This window comes from Fusarium pseudograminearum, chromosome 1 (assembly GCF_000303195.2).
Source record: "Fusarium pseudograminearum CS3096 chromosome 1, whole genome shotgun sequence".
Classification (NCBI taxonomy): Eukaryota; Fungi; Ascomycota; class Sordariomycetes; order Hypocreales; family Nectriaceae; genus Fusarium; species Fusarium pseudograminearum.
In genome coordinates, this window is record NC_031951.1 from 8,792,958 (window position 1) to 8,815,002 (window position 22,045).

Consider the following 22,045-nt stretch of genomic DNA (forward strand, 5'->3'; position numbering starts at 1 on the left):
GAGACTAACTCAAGACAAGAATTGAGACAGAATGGCTTTTCTGTCTGAACCCCAGAAGAAAGAGAAACAGAAAACAATAATCTATTATGTCTTATTACAAGAAACGCCACACCTACCTAGATATGTATGTGCATGCATTAGTATCTACTGTGCTGTACTGTAGATGGTGGTTTTTAAGCCCCATCTCGGTGAGATCTGGGCTGGGTCCCCAACTAAACTGACAGAATAGGCATATGGAGCGAACTCTTCCGCTGCAAAGAACGCCCGCCTTTTTCGTTGACAGGAAGCCCAGGCCATGTATGCCATGCCACCATGCTGGTTGTAAACTAACCAGCAGGAGCCTCAAAGCGATCACACACATGATTAGCTGATAAAGGTGTCTACTCTAGTCCTGCTGTGGCTCAACTCACCCATGCCTGGTAAAACGGTCACCACCGCAAGTAGCGTGCTCCAAAGACGACATTCAAACATCCATCGAACCCCGTACAACGGACATTAGAAGGGCCTGTGCAAAGTTTTGTTAGCTTTTACGAGTCTTGGCATCCCATCTTTCAAGCTCTCCGAGGGGAAGTAGACCGACCGTTGGAGACTGAATGGATAGTTATACAAGCTTCACGTTACGTACATAGTGCCATTGCTGTGGCGGGCTTGTCCCTGTACTGGTTTCCCGTTGCGGTAACTGTGCCTTTTTCTCTCTTTCTGTTCCTGACAGCTGGCAGCCTGTTCCTCTTGTTGTCGTCCCTTTTGGACGGCGGGGTCGTGTTGCGTTACATTGACCTCAGCTTCAGGTGCGATGCTGCAAGTAATAACTTGCATTCTTTGCCTTGGCTGCTGTCTACACAACGAACACCCCTGGGGAATAGCAAGGGGCTGATATATTGCTTGATTTACTGACGGGACGGTCCCTTGTTTTGATAGCCCATCTAACGTTAGAGTACAGTAGCGGCTTCTAGACGCTAGACTAAGGAACTAGACTGGGTACTCGTCTATGATCATCTCGTGGACCGTGGTTAGGTCCCAAGCTGTTGGCTTCCCTTAAGTCCGAGAGCCAAATCTGGTCCGGGCGCTGGCGAGCAAGGCGATCGGATCACTCAACTAACGTCGGTCATTTATGATGATGATGATTGTCGGGCTGTGCTGATCGAAGCATCGTACTCTTTGATGTTACGGCCCATCGCAGATAAAAATGTTTATCGGTTCGACAACAGCTGAAAGAGAGTTTCGTCCCTACCCACCGAAACAGGTACAAGTAGCGTGATTAGACAGTTCATCAGTGGGATAATTCACTGTCTTTACTTGGCTTGCACGGTGTTTGGTGGGAGAACAGGGAATGAATGTCATTGATGTGTATAAACCCTGTCGTCTATCGTTTCGTGATAGGTGGGTGCAAGATATGCCGTCCGCTTAGACGAAGTGCACATACGTACCATGGACGCCTCGACTTACAAATTTGCGGGCCGTAATTTCAATATGCAGTGATTGTTTTGCACTTTCTTACATATTAATTAGGCTTTGCCTTTTCATCTCATCTACAAGTGAAAAAATGACACTGTACAATGTCTGAAACTGTTGTGGCTGATGATGATAATGGTGCTGTTATTGTTTACCCCAAAAACAACTCCAACTAGCACAGCAAGCATAACCATAACTATAACAAAACACGCTTATTACTTACGTGTTCATCGCTTGTCAGTTTCAAAATACTCTACCCTACCAACTAAACCTCGCCGCTTCCCTTAGCTGCCGCCGTGCCCCAGGCCAGGCCAGGCCCTACAGTAGGTCGGTCGGCTCCAACTCCAAGATACTGTGGCCAGGGTTCAGGGATCCCCCCTTGAAACCTGCTAGTGCACTGGCGTAATTTCAACCCGGGCTCCAAGACTCGGTATCAGGGACTTTAGTCCAAAAAAGATAGACGTTTGCGAAATCCCTGGAGCCCCGTCTTGTGATTGGTTAGTCTGGTTAACCTCAACTTTCCAAAACATGGATTTTGACACAAAATGATTTTTTTCCCACTACGTAACTTGATCTCTTCTCAGTCTAACAAACTCGTTCAAAACACGAACAAGGTTATTCTTGAATGGGAACAGAACTTCCCGTGTCGGATCCCAGCCCAGGTAAAGAAACAAGCTGAGTTTTACCTCATAACAGAAACATTTATTCTCCAGGCCAGGCCAGGTCAGGTCAGGTCAGGGACGAGGAACTACCATCCAACGAGGAAACACTCGGCCGGATGATACAACTCGGTATCCCACAGTTCTTTTCTCGTACCCGTTCTTTGATCGTCGCATTCTCCGCCGCACCTGCGGGAATTCTGCACTTACAGTTGCAATACGGATTGCTACTGCGGGATCTCAAGGTTCTTCATCTACCTATTCTTAGTCTCTCCGGAGCCCCAGTTCAGTCAGATATATAACTATTACCTATCACAGTTGCAAGGTAACATGATCAACACCTCCGAGCGGTGAACCGGCCCTGCGTAGCGAGAGAGGTGGTGGTGTTGTTGTAGCAGTCGATCTTCCCTTGTCAACCCTAAAAGATCTTCCGCCTCTATCAACAATCCTGATTAATGAAAGTGTGCACCACCAGTTAGCTAGTGCCCGATGCATTATGCGTTGCAGGGTGCCATTGAATAATAAGCACAGTAGTGTAAACATCTGACACACGTTCATCTCTCTCATCAGATTCGTCTGAACATGTATGGTGCGCTAACAGACAAAACCCAAGTCTTGTTCTGAATGCCTCTGGGGTTTTCCTCTTCTGATGTGATGCATACGTCTGACATGTTGGCGTCGAGAGAGAAACACTTTCAGCAGCTCGGATCGAAACATTCCCGGAAACCGGCTGCTACTCTGACACTCTGCCGAGCCTGACAGGAGAACCCTTATGAAGCCGGATGGTGGTGGTTCCTGTGTGAGGTGTGCTCTGAAGCAGCGATCAAACACTGTACAGATCCGAAACTCCAAGATCTCATATTTCCAAGATGTGTTCTCGATAGGCTCAGTTTCAAAACGTTGCTTAACCTTGACACTCTGCATTTATAGCTTTAATATTATATGTTTTATATGTCTCATGATCAACTACCTTTCTTTGTCTAGTTTGTATCGCCGTGTTAAGCATTGCATGTGCAGCTTACATATCTCTGCTTAATCATTTGTCTGAGCGTCAAATGTTTTACCCAGTCGCAACATTTTCAGATGTGGAACTTACTTACTTGCCTACTTACCTCGGCATCCTTTCACCAGCCCGTGCATCTTGCTGGTCCAAGCTGTTTGCCAGTATCCCGTCATGGGGGGGGCTAGGGCTTCAGGTGGGAGAAACATGTTCTCGAACATTGTTGTTCTGGCAGGGGGTGTCCGAAGGCAGTGAGTCAAGTGTAGCTATCGTGAGTCTCTCCAGTTTTCTAGAGGGCACAGCACGGGCAAGACGGCCGGGGATATAAATTCCGCGGCAGTACGCAGCCTTGTACTACTAGTACAGGGTTCTTTTTGGAATGATAATTTCGTTGTTGTTTTACATTCATTGAAGTGTGTAGTCGAAAAAAAGTCAAACTCCCCGAAGCAAAGCGGTGGTGTAAGTGAGCGATAGACTTCCTCACCGACATATTCATCTCATGTCTGTCATATTCCATTAATGCCTCAGTATGTTTACAGCTCATGACCTGCAGACAGGGCAGGGCAGGGCTCTCGTTTCAATATTCACCGTTATATAAGGTTGTAGCTTGAAACGTGACCGTAGTGGTTGGGATTTTCGCATCATCAAGTTTCCCAGAGCTGTGCTGCCCTACCCTACCCGGCCGCCCATAGCTGTGTCAACAAGGGTTGAGTAATCGCTTGGCCCTACGGGTCGAGAGACGTCCGAATCTTTAAGCAGCGTTCTTTGCAACCGGGGTGGTTTCATGAGCGGCCTACTAGGGGTCGAGGTTTCGAAACGATGTAGTATATTGGAAGTAGTTAAAGCGCCGGTGGGATATGTAAGTGCAGAGCGATTCTTGGTGAGAATAGTATAGTATGTATCGTGACCGCATGCAACTCATCGTATAGTAGAGCAAGTGAGTAACTGACAATTTCCAACCTGATGCTCTGGACTTCGGAATCTATTTCCCCGGTATATTAAGGCCTGTGGACTTGTCATGTTTCGTTCCGATGGGGGGTAGTGCCCCGTGCTTTGTGCTTATTGACGTGGGCCATCAGACCATGCAGACGGCAAGCGTGTTTCGTAGTGGGGATCGGCAATGCACCCTTTTGATAGTAGGTTAAGACAAGGACTCTGTTAACCATCGAGTATCCTACAGTGCCGGATCTTCACTACCATGATCAGAATGAGGTTTAACCGCTGCACTCCTACGCCAAGATAGAGTTTCTTGATTCGTCCCATGCTAGACTAGTGTCTACCTGTCTGCATAGGTAGTAGTATTTAGCCGTTAGATTAGAGTCTGATGGTGGTCAGCGACTTACCCTATACTGCCATACTTACAAAAGGGTTCTTCAGATAGAATCGTATAAATTCTCATTAAAGAAAGTGTTGGCTGTGGTTGTGGTTTAACTGTAGAACATTCTGCCATGTTCCATAGGTTACGCAGAGTGGGTATGTTCTCAAAAGTCAGGTCACGTAGGAGAACTGCGTATATAACCTTTCACAGTTTGGTGGTCGCGGGCGTCGAATAGTGTTGAGAGTGGCACTCTCAGACTCGACACGTAAACAAGTGAAAAGTTTTGTACTACCTATGCTCCTCGCACTGGACCATATGCATACAAAACATTTGCCATCCGTATGAGAAATGGACCATCCGAACCCGGACCCGACGAGGGAGGGACTTAAGAGGTACACCGGTCAAATGTCACGATCTTAGCTCGAGACCGCGACCAGATTGCCGGGTGTACGGATACCCCATTGTGTACAGTACAGTACTTCACGGTGGTGGAGTGGAGAATTGGGGCAGGCAGGCAGATCCATCACAACGAGCGATGCGGCTCTGAGGCCAGCCATGCGGAAAAAAGGCACGTTCCGCAAGACAAGAGAACAGCGTCGCAGCTAACTTGTTACGAATGTGCTGTACCATCTTTAAGCTTATCTGTCAATTTCACCTATCATGTGTGTTTTTATGGTCTCTCCCATGTGTGATGGGACGTTGGGAGTTCATGAGGGAGACTCTTAAGAGAAGTGGGGATAACTTCGTCATTTGCCCGGTGAACAAATACGCCGAATGCCTGGAGGATAAACCCGATAAGATGATACAGGCCCACGAGGACGCCAATGTCAATGAGATTGTCCTGTCAGTGACCATCTGACAAGGCATGCCACGCAACACAAAGCGCCGTGGCAAGTTATCAAACTATAATAAAGAGCTTTCATAAAAGTTAATATATCCAAACCACAAACGATGGTCAGATATCAGACAACTCCAAGCGATCGAACAGACAAGGGTTTGTTCATTGTCCGACGGCTTTAAATATCGTGAGATGGTGTGGATAAGCGATATTGTCCATGTTCAGGTTTAGCAAGGTCGAGTAGAAAGAAATGACTCATCAAAAAGAAGACACGGGGGGCTGAAGTGGCTGAGACCTGGCAAAGCTGAGAGAGATGAGAGCCGAGAGATGAGAGAGGAATCGAGATCTCTCATGATATCAACGAGATATCGCAATTCTTGTGTTGAATGACTGATCCTTTGATAACCCTTGGTAAACGAGGCTTGAGGCTTGATCAAAGGGTGGCTTGGCAACCAGCTCGTCAACCAAACAAAGCTCCATCTCATCATTAGCGAGCGGGGACTTGGAGCACGTACCTCTTTAGTACTTGTTTTCTCATTGTTTCCTCGCCAAATATGTACATCATACGACGCTATGCGCACTGTAACTTCGCATATCTATCGCGTGACGGGCTACAGTATGAGATGGCTTGTCCTCAAGAACCCACTACCATGACAGATTCGCAGCCCCCCGCTTTTAACAGCATGGGTTGGTAGCTTTCAGTCGCGCCTGCCCATCTCCTCTCGCCCATTCCATTCTCCCCTTTCCACCACAGAAAAAAAAAGGGTAACTACGACCACCTTTCCCCTCCCCAGGTCCCAGCGACTTCCAAGGTCCTGTCCGAGTTACTTTGTCTCGAGGTACCATCCATCGTCGCTCTTCCCCAGACCTTACCTCCCCTTCTCTTGCCAATCCACCTTCAACCCTTTCGATCTGACGGCAACGGATTTGAGCGAGGTATCTATTGTACTTCATCTTACAAGGACTACAGCTCCAGATCCAGCTACAACTACAGCTACAATCACCCCTTCGTCCTCCAACTTGTCTAGCAGTGGATCCACTGTGTATCTGCATCTGCATCTCATCCATCTGGATCTGACCTTGTTCAACTGATCGACTACGACAAGCAAAAAAAAAAAAGAAACAGTGACCAAGAGCTTGTGTCGTCACTGTCGCCAGCCAAACGAGCGAGACGCGCATTTGCACACTCCCCCTGCGGATCTTTTATTAACTAGAGTAAGTATCTCATTTTATACTTCATCTTCAGAGCAAATTCCATTCGTTACCTGCATTTCATCTTCATTCATGATTCCTCTCTTCACTTTGCTGGTACGATAGTTTTGTCATGTTTTTGGGTGCGCGTCCTGTACCTTCCGCCGTTGCCGAGTTGAGATGATGAACCTACCAAAGTTTCAACCAACTCAACCACTTAACCACGCATCATTGTATCCGTCGCTCTATTACATTTTTCTGCCAGCACAGCCTTACGTGGTCTATTAAAACTTTGTTACCTCTCATATGCCCGCGCCTTATCACACACAGACGCTACGCGTGTACACTTTATCTGGTTTAATTGCCTTTGCCTGGCTTGTCATAACCCCAGCACCAATCCTTTTTCACAAAGTCTCTCCAACCACCCAAAAAAGAACGGGGACACCCAAATATTCACCGTGTTTGCCTCGGCCACCACGCCAATGCATATGACTTGCACGTTGATACAGACGCCTCGAAAAGCATAACCAACCGCTGAGACTTGATCTTTGATCTTTATCAAGCCCTCACTAACCACAAAAGTGAACGATCAGGTCAAAAAATAAAGAAACAAAACAGAATCACCGCCACCACTTGGTACTTGCGTGGAGACAGGGAAAAAAAAAAGACAGCATTTCACCCTATCTTATCCTGAAAATTTACCAACCAGAACACGAGGTTGGGTTTCCCCTACGCCCTAGCTCCCCTCCCCAGCAGAGAACATCTTGAATACTTCCAGACACACTCACACATCTCTTGTGTGTATTTGTCTTGTAGCAGTTTGTTACGCGACAACTGTACTTGTTGCTGTCCTACCTCTCCGTCATCAGCACCTACTCTGCAGATACAGCTATTGTCAAACTCTTGCCCGTAAGTAACAGACATTTCATTTTCCACATCGTCATTGTTGGATTTCCAAAGTCCAAGCTTGGATCTCTGGAGAACCTCTCGCGTCTTGCGCCGTCGCGTCTCGTCTTGTGCCTTAGTGCCCACGAACTACTACCGTACCGCAACAAACTAGAAAGCCGATACGGTACAAGCAAAGCTTAGTATGGTACATCGCACCATCTGAGCAAGGCCAGAGTTGTGTACTCATGGTTTTTCGAGGTCCTGATGTTAGCAATGACACAACTCACTTCAGCTCAGACCCTGGTCGCGTCGCTCTCAGCTTGCGCGTATTGCAGACCCACATTGGTACTGTTGACTTACCCGTCAGCACTATCAAAAGTCTTGTTGTATCGCAATACTGTCGCGTCAGCGTCTCACGACTTGGACATGATGTTGCTTCCTTTGCTAAGAGTTTTGAGTGCTAATACTAGTGTCGCATTAGATCATGCAGCAGTGGCAAGTCGGGCCCGTCCCCGAGTATGTTTACTCCAACTCAACTCATCAACCAAATGAGATGCAGTAAGTATTTGCTCTTGAATTACTTCCTTTGTACCTATGATCCTTGAGCGCCCTTCACCTGCTACACGGCGAAGCCCTTGACTGTCCTGTGTTGCCTGAATATCATTGTCATGGCACGGTCCATGGTCATTCATTGTCTTCTATGGTGTCTTGCGTCCTCACTTACTACCCACTCAAACACCTGTAATTGTTCACCCGCCAGACTGCAGCTACACACAGGCTTCTTACTCACACGGAAGTGACTTGAACGCCTGCAGTTCTGTGGAAGTATTGGATATCACATCACACCCAGTCATATCGGAAGTAGGACCCTATAATGAGGTAATACTGCTAACCAGCGTGCCTCGATAGCAACCCTCACCAGTACCAGAACGACATGACCCGTCGTAATGAGCAGCATCAATTCCAGCAGTACGCTCCTCAGCCTAATATGGCACCGCAGCAACAGCAGCCTCCCCAGCAGCAACAACATCACCCGGCCCCTGTTCAACCTCCCATGAATGTTCCTCAGCAACCTCCTAATGGTCCCGCGCCACCTCAGCAAACGCCCACGCCCACACCAGCTCCGGCAGGTCGGCAGCGAAAGCGGCCAGCGCCTTCTGCTGCCCCTCCTCCGGTCGCAGTTGCCCCTCCTGCACCTGTCACTCCCTCTCAAGTTCAGACACCTGTGGCAGCTCCGCCTGCACCTCAGGCAGTGATCCCCCAACCTCCGCCTCAAGTCCCTACAGATGATGCGAATACACAAGCAATCGCTCCCCCACCGGCAAAGAAGAGCCGAACTAATACCCCCTGGACGCCGCAAGAAGAGCTTCGCCTGAAGCAGATGCGGGATGCTGGCAACAGCTGGGCAGAAATTGCCAAAGTGAGTATTATATGCTTGTTTATATGAATTGTGTACTAAGTTATGATTAGACTTTCCCAACCCGCACGGAAGGATCCGTCAAGAAGCATTGGTACAAGGTATGCTCTATCGTGCGGCCCATGTGAATAGGTTCAAGTAGCTAACCGAAATCAGGACATGCATTATGCAGAGTTTGCAGAGGATGAGGTAACCACCGTTCGCCCCGAATACTGAGCAACCAAGCTGACCTCCTGCTCATCAGAGTCAAGCGTTGTTGAACGCAATCAAGGAGTACGAGAACAACAAGTGGAAGTCGATTGGGCAAAAGGTCGGAAAGCCCGCAAAGGTACAAACACTCACCCTATAAGTAGCATGAGACATGGAAAGCTAACACTCAAAATAGGCTTGTGAGCAGTATGCCAAGGAAAACTTCCCGGGTATGGCTACAAAGTTTCGTTTGTGATTAGGGGGACTCATTTAGGCTGACATAAACAGATCTGTTTACTAGTTCCAAAAGGTAGACCCGCTCAAGGCGTCGCCGGATACTTCACGACCTCACAACGCTACAACTGATTCGTGACCCGATGCGACATTCACAGCAAAGGGAAAAGAAAAACAACAAAATTTTGATAAAAATCAGCAGTGGCGTCTGCATAGGATACACCCGGGAAACTGTTTAATGTTTGTTAATTATGGACTTCTTTCTCAACCATTCATGAGACATGGCAGAGAGCTTTGTTACCACTCTTTCGGACTGGATATGGTTAGGATCAGGATATGGCGCGGAAAGGAGGGAAAAATGGAAGAGCCGGTGCAGAAGGATATGAAGCTGTATTGGTATAATGGTGATAGATGAAGGATGTCTGAGGAAGATGAAGCCGTTTCTAGACGGGGAGTGGTGAAGATGACAGCTTTCTGGTTGTTTTCTCTTCTCGTTTCCTCTTTTCCTTTCTCATCCTGGTGAGAGGAGGATACTGTTCGTTTTAGGTCTGATTACTTATACCCCAATGCCTGGAGTTGATTCCTTGCGCACAAAGCATGGACCTTTTGGAGTGATGTATATGCGATGTGAATTTTTAAATCTTTTTTTTTTCTTCTTTTCTTTTTTTCACTGGTGAAGGATATGCCAATTGCCCGATCAGCTTGGTTAGTCAATTCGTCCACGTATTTTGTCTGTATACTGGTGGTAATCAATCCTGATCATCAAGTACATGGACAAACCAGGAAGGTCAAGAGTTGCTGGATCCTGGTGATGGGTGTTTGACAGGCCTGTAGGCCTGACCAGGATTCATAATATCCATGACATGATAGTCTTTGCTCTTCCCTGTCAGGGTGTTGCATGGGATAGACTATTGGGTACCTGTCAGGTGTAGTTTGTGGCGGCGGGAGAGGCAGTGCTGTGCGACAGAAGGACGAGATGTGAGAGGTAGAAGTAATAACGGCGATGCATGATGGCGTCGAAGATCAATGGGATGATATAAGACGTCAATTTATTACAGTTTTGCTAGTTGCGGTACATGCAGTGCGGGCTGGCGTACAGACTCAATAGTATACTAGTATGTACATTGGCACATGTATTGCTGTATCCCACAAGGTGAGGTGAGGAAAACTGGACCGGAATGAAGGGGGCACGGTACATAGTACGTACGTATTGTGATGTTCAGGGATAGATTTCCGACTTCAAGCTGGGGGCGATTGTTTGTCTTCACCTCAACACAGTAGAAGTTAAGGCGACTGGGAACTGTTTTATAGAGTCAATAGAGTTGTATCGTGGTACGGCGGGTAGAAGGGCGATCAGGTCAAACTCAATCGTTTTGGTTGAACTTTGTTAACGAGAGAGAGGATCCAGTTCCTGAGGGGAACACATGGCGCAATTTTGCATTGTTAGAACTGTCGCGAGGCAAGGGAGAATACTGCGTCGTGCTCTTGGATAAATGATATAAAGCATAGCCTCAATTGCATGAAACTGCTTCAATTAAGCCTGTCTGTTCACCTGTATCTCAATACGAAGTGCTCTTGCAGGGCATCGGGGGAGGTCACATAGAAGGTAACATCGCCTGTTGATATGGAGGAAATCAGGGGCCATGCTTGTGAGTTAGGCCAGACTAGGCTAGGTCGGGGGTCTCAGGCGCGTGATGGCAGACGAACCGATCACCAAATTTGGGTACTGGAAAGCTGTGATTGGCCGGGGTTGAATGTCTTATCTCTAGAATGGTTTAGTGTTGTCAGTGCATCTAAACGAAAATGGTGTTGCTTGTGTCTTGTGTCTGTGTCTGGAGTCTCGGCACGAGAGAAGACGAGGTCCGCATTGCCAGAGCTGACCTGAAAAGTGCGGTCGTTTCTTTCTTTAATCCCTCCTACCTACTCCTCCTTCCCCGGATTTCTCTCTCTTACGTCTCCGTCCGTGTGTGCGTGTGTAGATACTACTCGTTTTTTCTTTCTTGTTTTGTCTGCTACCTAATCTCATCCCATCCCTTACCATCTTTTTCTTTCAGGAGAAAAGATAGTATCGGTGGCACTCATCAATCGTTTTTACTATCATATTCATTCGTTGTCACACAGAAAACGAGTTAGTTCCCCGATCGATCCATCACCGATTCCGAGAAGCGCGCGACAATTTCTTCTTCTTCTTCTTCTTCTTCTTCCTCAACCCAACAATCGCTTTCCATATTCCTTCTGCTCTCGTTGAGAAGGACGTTGAAGAGAAGTCAAGGGAGGAAAAAGAAAGTGTTTTCTCCAGGGGATAAGGACGCGCAAACCTCTCGGCAGCCCGCATTCCAGCACCCTTTTTCCCGATCGATAGAACATCAGCAAATTCGAGCTTTGTCAAAGCACGCACCTTAATCAACAACAACAAAACAACCCAAGTCGTTCGCTTGCTGGGTTGGTTTTGACTGTCGTTTTCCCTTATCGAAACAGCAGTCGTTACAATAACAACCTTAATTCGACACCTCAACCGGGCCTGTCGATCAATACCGAATCTTTAATTGGGAGGCGCTTTCGTATAAACGCCTCTTCGATCGAACTGCATCAGCACCCCTGTTTCTAGTCGATTGTTTCTTTCTTATTCATAATGTTGCGATCACTCGTTGTCGCTGCCCTTTTGGGCGCCAGCTCTGTCGCTGCTATCAAGTGCACGCGCGATAGTCACTGTCCTGAGGACTCTCCTTGCTGCTCCAGTAAGTCACCTCTGCAGATTCCCAAGTCTCTTCAAATTTAACATGCCACAGCCTACGGTGAATGCGGTGTTGGTGCATACTGCCTTGGTGGTTGCGACCCTACCATGTCCTTTTCTCTCGACTCTTGTGTCCCTGCTCCCGTTTGCCAGGATCGCAAGATGAAAATGAACTCTCTTGATAGGGTTGTCGATATCGGCAAGTACTTAGGTGACTCTGACAAGGCCGACTGGGTCGCCCAGGGCGAGCCTGTTGTCTTCAAGGACAATGTTCTTCTTACCATGCCCAAGGACAGTGTCGGTACCCTCCTGTCTTCCACCGTCTACATGTGGTATGGCAATGTCAAGGCTCGCTTCAAGACCAGCCGTGGCGCTGGTGTCATTACTGCTTTCATTCTCTTCTCCGACGTCAAGGATGAGATTGACTACGAATTTGTTGGCACAGAACTCGGCGATGCCCAGACAAATTATTATTTTCAGGGAATTACAAACTGTAAGTCGCTTTCAAGGTTGTACAACAAGGTAACCCCTTGTTTGTGACACAGCGTGGAATACTCACGTGATCAACACACTCGACATGCATGGCTAACACTTCGCCAGACCAAAACTCAGAAAACATTTCACTCTCTGATACCTTTGCCAATTACCATGACTACGAAATCCGATGGACCCCTGACAAGATTGAGTGGTGGGTAGATGGCAAGATGGGTCGAAGCCTGGACAAGAAGGATACCTGGAACGCCACCTCCAAGAACTTCATGTTCCCTCAGACTCCCTCCCGAGTTCAGCTTTCTCTCTGGCCCGGTGGTAAGGAGGGTAACGCAGAGGGTACTGTGTCCTGGGCGGGCGGACCTATCGACTGGGACCACCCTGATATTCAGAAGAGCGGCTACTACTATGCTGCGTTCTCTGATGTCGAAATTGAATGCTTCAACGCCAAGACTGCTCCTGGCACCAACTCTGGAAAGAGTTACTGGTACAACAACGAGGCCGGTACCAACAACACGATTGTCGATGGCGACAAGAGACACACGATCGCCTCTCTCATGGCTACCGGTGAGGATATGGACAAGGGAAAGAAGAAGGAAGAGAAGAAGAAGGAGGATAAAAGCAAGGACGACGACAAAGACAAGGATGACAAGGACAAGGACAAGGAAGATGACGAGGATGATGAGCCTGCTACAATTCCTGGTGGCGGTAACGGCGCCCCCACAAACGATCACGGTAATGGAGACGATAGCAGCAGCGGCTCAGGCTCAGGCTCAAGTTCAGGCAACGCCCCCAAGGGTAACCCCGAGGGTACAGACGACACTGAGCCCGCTGACACTACCAACTGTGATACCAGCAGCTTCAACCAAGAATGCGGCAAGTCAGGCTCTAGTAAGAGCAAGTCTGAGGATAGCGGCAACGGTTCCAACGCTGGGTCAAGAAACGGTGCGAGTGCGTTGGCCATCATCATTGCAGGCGGAGCCCTGTTCTGGCTGTAACCAACATGTTCGTCTGAGTGTCCTGTCCTGCGATTCCTTCCCATTGAGTCCTCTCTCACCGCTCTTTATTATATAGCATCTCACTGCGCTTTTCCTTCTATTTCCCCGGCATTTTTTTCATGATGGTTGGTCGGCTTTGAGACTTTTGTATGTAATCTCTTTCTTCTTCTTCATTCTCGAGTGTATATTTCGATAATAGAGGGATGGTAATGGTGAATGGGTTTTGCATGGCAATGAATCTTTTTTATCAAAATTTATGTTTTTTTATGAAATGCGTATGTGATGGCAGGATGGCTTGTTATACATCATGTGGTGTTGGATATTGTCAGTTATGTGTCAGCTATGGATATCCCTGTTTGTGATTGAGTACTTGGTCAGAGTTTGTTGGCCGGCATGGCATGATGAGAAGATCCGTGTCGAGATGACAGGCGACTAAAATCTCACATTTGTCATGTGGTAGGACTAGAAGGATCGTTGTTGACATGAATGCCTGTCCTTGTTGTCTCTTTGTCTTGACTTGAGAAAAGCTATGGTCAGTGGCCGTTGCAAGCGGGCATTTATTTCAGCCCTATCTGCTTTGTATCGACTACTATCCTATCGAGAACATCCCATCAGCAGGTATCAGTCATACAGAAATCAATTAAAAAAGCCTCATGAACTTGGGTTCAGGCGCGTTTGCCAAAGTTGTGATCCAATCCTTTTGCATCTTGGCGATCTCTCTGTAAACGCCAGTCTTTTAAGCGCTTATGGCCCCTGAGGTTGGAGGAGTCTTTGGTGAAACTTGGGGCATTTCATTGGTGGACGGACCTTTCTTGGCTTGCAGTACCGCGGGCTTGTTTCGTTTCATGTTGCACTTCACTTTGCTTTTGGGGCTTTCGAGGCTTTTGTTCAGTGGCCATAGCCCTATAACAGCAACTGAAGTACGGTCGCACAGCCTCCTTGTTCGGGTAGCTACAGGGGGTACCTTTTCTGCTACCCCTGGATCATCCAAAGGATCAGCCCAAAAAACCAATCTATTCTTTGTCTCGTTCCAATCACGACGCTGCGCCTCCACTGAATATGTCTTTGAAAAGAGAGTTAAACAAGGATTTGCTTGACGCAATGAATGAATTTACATCCAGGGGACATGGATTAGAGTCCTTCATTCCTTTCTTGTGTTCCCTTCCTTCTTGTTCGCTGGTCCATCTGTTGGCCCTTCCTTCCTTCCCCCGTTGAGGCTGAGGCTTACTTTCTCAAAGCTATTATTTTATATATACTTCATTCCCCCCGCCCCTTCTTCTCACAGCCTCCCCATAAACAAAATCCTTTGACCGCATTCAGCCTCCTTTCATCTTAAACCCATCTCATCCCCGTCATTTCTATTCTTGTTTACTTTAAAGATTGGACTGGTTCCTGATCTTAGTTCTCTATCAACTTTCGTTTACTTGATACCCACCACTTACCCGACATTGACTGTCGACTACTGTTTTGTATATCACATCTATCTGCCTATACAAAGATCAACCACATCCTAACGATCTGAAACGAACGATACATCACGTCATCATGAAGTTCACTTCTACTGGCCTTATGGCCTCTCTCGCTGCTTCAGCTTCAGCTTTTGCCCTCCCCCAATTCGCTCGCAGCTCATACCCTGCCCCTTCGGCATCGGCAACTTCTCCTGCCCGCATCCTCCTTGGAAACCCTGGTCACATCTACGTTGCCGACTTTACTCCCAAGACGGGCAAGTTTGAGATCAGCATCAACGAGACCATTGAGGGTGGAAACTCGTGGATGGCCTTTGCCAAGCCCAACTTACTCTACGCCGTCGATGAGAACTCGAACGAGCTGCGTCTGTTTAACTTGGACCTTAAGACTAACCAACTCAATCTTACGACTAAGAAAACCGCCAGCACTGGTGTTGTTCATCTCGAGTTCAACTCTGACAAGAGTCGCATGGTCGGTGCTGCTTACGGAAACGGTACCATTGATGTCTGGAACACAAAGGAAGGTGGCCTGGAACTCATCAAGACCATCAAGTCTCCTGGCAAGCTGGGCCCTAACAAGGAGCGTCAGGATGCTTCTCACCCCCACCAGGCCAACCTCGATCCTTCAGGCCGCTACTTCGCCGTCAACGATCTCGGCACCGACTCTGTCGTCCTTATCGACTCCAAGAACGACGCTTTCACGGATAAGAACATCCCCATCGAGGCTGGCTGTGGTCCTCGCCACGGTGTCTTTTACCCTCGCGGCCAGGACAAGGCCACCCATTACATTATCGCCTGCGAGCTGAGCAACCGGGCTCTCGTCTACTCGGTCACCTACGAGGCCAACACTCTTGCTTTCAAGCACTACCAGTCCATCTCTACCTACGGCAAGGATGCTCCTGCCAAGGATATCAAGAAGGCTGCCGTTGGCGAGATCATCCTTGCTCCCAACAACAAGGATGTTTACATTTCCAATCGTCTCTCAGGACAAAAGACCGACTCTATCGCTCGCTTCACCATTGCCGAGTGTGGAACCCTGACTTACGCTGAGACCGTCTCCTCTGGTGGTCTCCTACCCCGCATGATGAGTTTCAGCTTGACCGCTAAGCACATCTTTGTCGGCAACCAGGATGGCACCAACGGTCTTGTTGCCCTGAAGCGTGGCTCTGATGGCAAGCTTGTTGAGAAGCCCGTCGGCAGCCTCCCTGGTTCTGTGTTTGGCGAACCTCAATTCGGACCTCAGTACGTTCAGCAGATCGCCTAAAATGGTTGATCTGCAAGCCAACGTTAACAAATCTTCTTCTTCTTCTTGTTTCAATGGCGCTTTTGGTGTTTCTTGGGCTTGTAGGATATATCCTGGTTCTGCCCTTGGATGGTGAAAAGGGCACGATTATTTTCCAAAATATTTCTTTAGCATTATACTTCGTCAATTAACAATTCTTCTATACCCTGGTATCAAAAAAAGAAAACGCTCTGTGCACCAATTCGTGAATGAGAGACACGCATGTATGTGATGCTGTGTGGTCGTTTGTTTTGTACTCTTTCTTTTGTTCAGTTATCCACCATTAAGCTCAATCTGAACTTGAATCACTTGCCATCCCTGCCCCTCCGCGCCCTGAAGTATCCTCTAATCTGTCTTTAATATGCCTATACTCTTCGTCCAGCAGTTCCGGATCCGAGCACTTGTGTGCCGTCTCAAAGTCTACCAGGACAGCTTCCCCGTCCGCCCCGATGAGGAAGTTGTGCTTGTTGATGTCCCCATGCAAGATTCCCAGCTCGTGTAGTTTGCGCAGGCTGTGCTGGCACGCAGCTAGGTCTTCGGGCTCAGCGGTCCTCGCACCGCGGACCTCCTCAACCAGGAAACCGATTACTCTCCCGTTCTCGTGAATGTGTCCGAGAAACACGGGGCCGATTCCCCGGCCGTGGATCCACTCGTACGAAGTTGTCTCGGCAGCGAAGTAGGGTATCTCCCAGGGGAACTGGGCAAACTTTGCTAAGACAGGTTTCTTGAAGCTGGGATGCGTCACGCGAAAGACGGTCTGGCGGACGCGGTCAAGCTGTTTGAGCTCAAGGTGATTTATCATGGTGTCGTGCCAAACATTCCCGATGCCCGGGAGACTGCTCCTCCTAGTCTCGCAGAAGAAAGGCTTTCCTGTGTGACCGTCTTTCCCGACGCGGCCCTCGTTCCAGTCTCCTGGGGGAAAGACGGGGAGTTGAGGGAGGAGGATGGGTTCATATGCGCGGTCTTCTGGGGGGACAAGACCGCCGTCCAAAGTGACGTATCTTACGTGGGTGTCATCGACGAGAAAGCGGTATTCGCTCTTTTCGTCTGATTCTGCGTCTGTAAGGACGGCGAGTAATCTGACGTTCTTGTTGTGTTTCATTATGAGTTGTTAAGAGATGAGGGACTCAGTAGGAGTCAGCCCCGTAGTTGTGTTATATCGTGGAGACAGACAGGGGTTAGAGTAGTCACAGAATGTGTGGAGTAGCGATTGGAGATAATGCAAGACAGGATAATGTAGTTTATAAGTGATTGGTGAAGTATGGATAACAAGAGAGAGAGGAGGAGAAGGAGAAAGGCCAGTCTTTAAGTTGTAGTTATAACCCCTGGACGAAAAGTGAGGGGCTCACTGTATGTACCGTACTGTAGTAAGTGGCAGGTCTCGGTAATCTGTAGTATGTAATTGCGCTTTGACTGGTGACTGGTAGAGACGGGACAAGGCTATAATGTCACCGATGCTGAGAGTTAGTTACATAGTGCCAGTCTATACATGGGGCAGATACAGAGTAGTCTGATGATTATTTATCACCAGTTGAACTGGAGGTTTTTCTCGTGATTATCCATAACTTTATTCGTATACATATTCGTATTTGTATATCCTTCTGTTGCATCAATCATACTGACACCCTAACAACAGGACATCCAGTGCATTTCTGGCTAATCAGCTAAACTAGACACAGGGCGGATCCGTACTATCGACAGTTAGTCAGTACGTAGTAAGTTTGCCAAGAGTGTGGATGCGGAATGAATCTCGCCAACTTCCGGAGTGGGAACTAAGACTGCAGCAGGTGATACGGATACTGTGGTAATGATGCAACTGTAGCGATGAACTTTGGTCGAGCCGAGTCATGGCCCTGTCGTGTTTGTGTAAGTGAGGCGGTTCGGTTCCATCCCCTGACTCTTGACAGGGGGGGTTGTTTAGTTTGGTATTTACTAACAGTAGTTAGCTAGGTATGGCGTTGTCTATTAGCTAACTGAAAGAGAGACAATACACCAGGGACATTGTTGAGTTGAGGCTCACAAAAGCAAGGGGATCTTCATATTAGTATGTACAAGTTTTACATGGAATTTCACCATCCAATCACATCTTGTTGTGTGTATTTGAATGGTGTCGTACGACTGGCGACCGGACGTTGCTCAAATGCCTCAATGGCTGGTTGATGCGTTGTCAACTCGACTGAACCACAGCAGTGGCTTCAATCGTTCATGTACTCACTTTAGGAAAGCTGGAGATGCAATTCGTTATTTCCACTGTACTCTTACATCATTTATCACATTGCTTCTTACAGAGATACTACCCTCGACTTCTCATCTTCATGATATACTCCCTCCCTTGGCCTCTCGTAAACAGAGCATTATCTCAAAACTCACATTACACAGCATTCTCACCCATACACAAACTCTCGCCTCAGAATGCAATGATTGGAGCTAGCGTTCACGTCTTGCTCTATCCTTAGGAGCCACGACATGTCGTCGGGCTGCAGCGGCATATGCATTACTACCTCCCCTCCTCCAATCTACGGTTGCTCAACAACGGCCTCCCCTCTTATCCTTTCTTGCTCACACCAATACAGTAATGAATTCGGGGTTTCTACCTGACATTTGTTCATTGCGATAAACTTATTTATCCATCTCCAGGCCTCATACAAGCGGATGAGCATCTCTTTGCTTTTGCATAATGAACAACTCTACAATCCCGGTGTCGTTGGACGCCCTTTTTGCACTTTAATGTTTTGACTCGTTTTTTATTCATCAACTATTGGCCTGTATGGGATGTATATTCCACTATCTTTGCCCCATCTGCACGGTTCCGTGGCTGATACCCAAGACCATGGATCCCTTCAGACCACACTCCTCGCTTTCCAAGCACTCATGAAGCTCCTCTGCAGTTCATGCAGTCGTACTGGCCAATACCCGACGGGGAATATCAAGAGACAGTTCTCTGATAACCCCTCCAAGAACAACGACATCAAGATTGGACTCATCGTTGGCTTCACTCTTGCCGCCTTCTTGGCCATTGTCATTACATTCTTGTACTTTTACTACGGCTCTGCGAGGTTTACGTTCAGGAAGAAGAAGAAGAATCACCGGCACCAACATCATCACCACCCGCATCATCCTCCTCGTCATAGGAGACATAAGTCGCTTAGTAGTGGGGGGTCAGGACTTTCTAATAACAGTGCTCCTCCTCCTGCACCCCCTGCTGATGACGCTCCGCCTAAAGATAAACCAGCGGATGGGTAGAAAAGATGGAAGGATGAAGGTACATCAGCTTGGTTAATGAGTCTCTGCTTTAAATATGTCCGTCGCAACAAGAATAAGGGCTGATGCTATGTTAGGTTTCCCAGTTCCATGCACATCTTATTGAGCGCATTCGTGTATTTTTTCTCCTAGTGACTAGTAGCAATGTCAAACATAATTATTCATTCGCATGTATCTTATTAGACCGTCTAGAAGTACATTCGAATCCACCGTCCCATGGCTTTGTATCGCTCAACTCCCAAGTCTTAACTTCCCTTTAGCTATACAAGTCAAGCACACGGCACTCTATCCCGCCTGTTCCCTCTCTGCCCAAAGAAACTCGGCCTCTCCCATCCTCCGTGTATCTGAGGCGCATCCATCTCGTTCGGTATACGGATCTGCTGTCGATGTTGACCCAAAGGATGGAATGCAGGCTCAGGCTGCTGCGGAGTCCAGTCGCCAGCAGAATCCTGTCTGTGATAGAGTCTGTGATGTCGACAGTCTGGATGGTGTCGGAAAGCGTGGTTCTGGCGGTCTTGCTCGGATTCGTAACTTTCTTGGCTCTCTTCGAGATCAGCAGCGTGGTGAGCAACAGCTCGATGTCGTCTGTGAGAATGGCGACGATGATGAGGATGAGTGTGAGAGTGTTGTTTCCTATGTTGCTTCTGGTCCTTTTGGGACTTTGCTTGTTTGAAGTGGTTCCAGTTCCATTTGAACAAGACGGTTCCTATGATGGTGATCAAAATAGCCAGGCCAACCACTATCCCAATAATTCCAGGACTTGTGTCTCGACGGTATAATCTGTGAAGAGCTCTTGGCAGGAGAGATTTTGTAGTGTCAAGAAACCTATATGGTAGAGACAAAGACGGTATTCGAATCGTCTCGCTAGTATTTGTTGAGTATAGTGTATATGATGGTAGTTCATTGTTGGTGAGGTTAATGAAAGGCATCTTGACTATACTGATAAGTTACTGTATGGACTTTCCTTTGAATCGGCACTGAGTAGAAAGAAACAGCACTACGCAGAGGTAGGTATATACCTTATAACCAAGGGTCGGTCTCCATTGCACGTTGCTCTTCAGACATGATACACCAGCAATCACAATCTCGCATCACTCTTTGACAATTGTCACAAACACCGGCATATCGCCTTTGTTCCCATTTCGTTACGAGCGGGTGTTTGGTCAAACATCTGCACAGTACCAAACCATTGGTATGCACGTCAAGAGAGAGATAAGCCCGACCTGTGGATGGATGTTCTTTGTTGTAACACAAAATACATTCTAGAAGATTGCCTACTATATCATATCCACAAACAATCTGACAAACCGTACAAGTTATACTCTATAATGGGCACTCAAGGAAAACATGTTCATCACCTCTTCTCCCTTCTCCTGCTATCCCTCTTTCGTCTCCTCTCCTCCGCCTCAGTGTCACCATCCTGCAATCCCCTGATCTGACCCAATGTGCTTCCGATCACATCCTGCAGTCTGCCGCCCTTTCGAACAAAGCGATCGTAGAACTCGCAGTCGCGGTGACTGGCGCCCCGCGCATTGAGAGAAATGATGGTGCTCGACATGGCTTCCAGCTCTGTCTTGAGGGTCTTGAGATCTAGGTCTCGCTTGTAGCGGCGTTGGCGACGACGACGTCTTCGTTCTTCTCGGTCATCCGTCTTGTCGTATTCGCCTCGACTTTGTCTTTCCTCTTTTCCTTGGCTCTGTCCCGGGCCTTGCCTAGGATCCTGTTCGTGTTGGCGGTCGCGACGGCGGCGAGGCTCGTAAGGCGGTGGATAGTAAGTTTCTTCCTGAGGGCGAGCATCATAGTACGGCTCTGCAAAGGTAACACGATGACGTCTCCTCTTGCGCCTCTCCTTATCCGACCCATACTTCTCGCCCTCATCCTCCGCATCCCTACTCCTTGGAACTTCTCTGCTCCTATCCTTGTCCTTGTCCTTGTCCCTCTTCCTCTTCCTATCTTTCTTTCGGTCATCCTCACCCTTTCTGGGCTGCTCAGACTTGCTGTTACTGCTCAGCATACCGATGACAAACTCCGCAACGCCGCGAAAGTCCTCAGGGTTAATCTGGTTGCTATTGGTACCCCGAGCCCAATCGCGGGTTCGCTTCTCAGAAGAGGACTGGCCCATGGCCCGTTTGGCAGCGGATTTTGCAGCGGATTTGGCCAGGTTCTTGGCGAATGTTTCCATGAAACTGGGCTCCTCTGGCAGTCGAGCACGAGACGACTGGTCCTGCTTGCCAAATAATTGTTCGGCGAAGCGATCCATGGGGGGTTCTTCCGGTTCGTCTTTAATATGATTCAGGAGAGTCTTTGAGATAAAGTAAAGGAGTAATGAACAAATGTGATGCTCGTCGTCACTGTCGTACTCGTCTTCAAGTTTATCCTTAGTTGCAGACGTTACTACTTCTTCTTCGACGTCTTCAACTTGAATTCTCTCGACTTTGTCCTGGGAATGTCCTGTCTCGGGGTCGTTTTGAGAGAATAAGTCGTGAATTGCAGCAACGTTGTTGCTTGATCCCTCGACTTCTTCTCCAGACTTGAACGAAGAATGATCCAGGATGTAAATATAACTATACAACTATTGCCAACAGAAAGAGGGTAGAATAAAACTCAATGAATGGACTAGTAAATCGGG

At 47.9% G+C, this 22,045-nt stretch overlaps 6 protein-coding genes across 6 annotated transcripts, besides 4 other annotated features; 4 read left to right on the forward strand and 2 right to left on the reverse strand.

The window, feature by feature from the left end:
• Positions 1-2,162: 2,162 nt before the first annotated feature.
• Positions 2,163-2,191: a microsatellite.
• A 6,089-nt stretch (positions 2,192-8,280) lies between these two features.
• On the forward strand, positions 8,281-9,208 carry FPSE_06487 (uncharacterized protein; the record flags this gene model as incomplete). Its single annotated transcript, XM_009259605.1, has 5 exons — positions 8,281-8,766; positions 8,817-8,864; positions 8,920-8,952; positions 9,008-9,091; positions 9,149-9,208. The coding sequence occupies 5 exons, from the start codon at positions 8,281-8,283 to the stop codon at positions 9,206-9,208; spliced, it is 711 nt and encodes a 236-aa protein (XP_009257880.1).
• A 2,155-nt stretch (positions 9,209-11,363) lies between these two features.
• Positions 11,364-11,393: a microsatellite.
• A 425-nt stretch (positions 11,394-11,818) lies between these two features.
• On the forward strand, positions 11,819-13,407 carry FPSE_06486 (uncharacterized protein; the record flags this gene model as incomplete). Its single annotated transcript, XM_009259604.1, has 3 exons — positions 11,819-11,924; positions 11,976-12,413; positions 12,521-13,407. 3 exons carry the CDS (start codon positions 11,819-11,821, stop codon positions 13,405-13,407), a joined length of 1,431 nt encoding a protein of 476 aa, XP_009257879.1.
• Positions 12,980-13,088: a repeat region.
• A 1,545-nt stretch (positions 13,408-14,952) lies between the features above and the next one.
• Positions 14,953-16,137, forward strand: FPSE_06485 (uncharacterized protein; the record flags this gene model as incomplete). The annotated part of the gene is made up of 1 exon (XM_009259603.1): positions 14,953-16,137. One exon carries the CDS (start codon positions 14,953-14,955, stop codon positions 16,135-16,137), a length of 1,185 nt encoding a protein of 394 aa, XP_009257878.1.
• Positions 16,138-16,444: 307 nt separating this feature from the next.
• Positions 16,445-17,257, reverse strand: FPSE_06484 (uncharacterized protein; the record flags this gene model as incomplete). Its single annotated transcript, XM_009259602.1, has 1 exon — positions 16,445-17,257. One exon carries the CDS (start codon positions 17,255-17,257, stop codon positions 16,445-16,447), a length of 813 nt encoding a protein of 270 aa, XP_009257877.1.
• A 1,670-nt stretch (positions 17,258-18,927) lies between these two features.
• On the forward strand, positions 18,928-20,089 carry FPSE_06483 (uncharacterized protein; the record flags this gene model as incomplete). Its single annotated transcript, XM_009259601.1, has 2 exons — positions 18,928-19,394; positions 19,609-20,089. 2 exons carry the CDS (start codon positions 18,928-18,930, stop codon positions 20,087-20,089), a joined length of 948 nt encoding a protein of 315 aa, XP_009257876.1.
• Positions 20,090-20,770: 681 nt separating this feature from the next.
• On the reverse strand, positions 20,771-21,676 carry FPSE_06482 (uncharacterized protein; the record flags this gene model as incomplete). Its single annotated transcript, XM_009259600.1, has 1 exon — positions 20,771-21,676. One exon carries the CDS (start codon positions 21,674-21,676, stop codon positions 20,771-20,773), a length of 906 nt encoding a protein of 301 aa, XP_009257875.1.
• Positions 21,281-21,375: a repeat region.
• Positions 21,677-22,045: the final 369 nt, after the last annotated feature.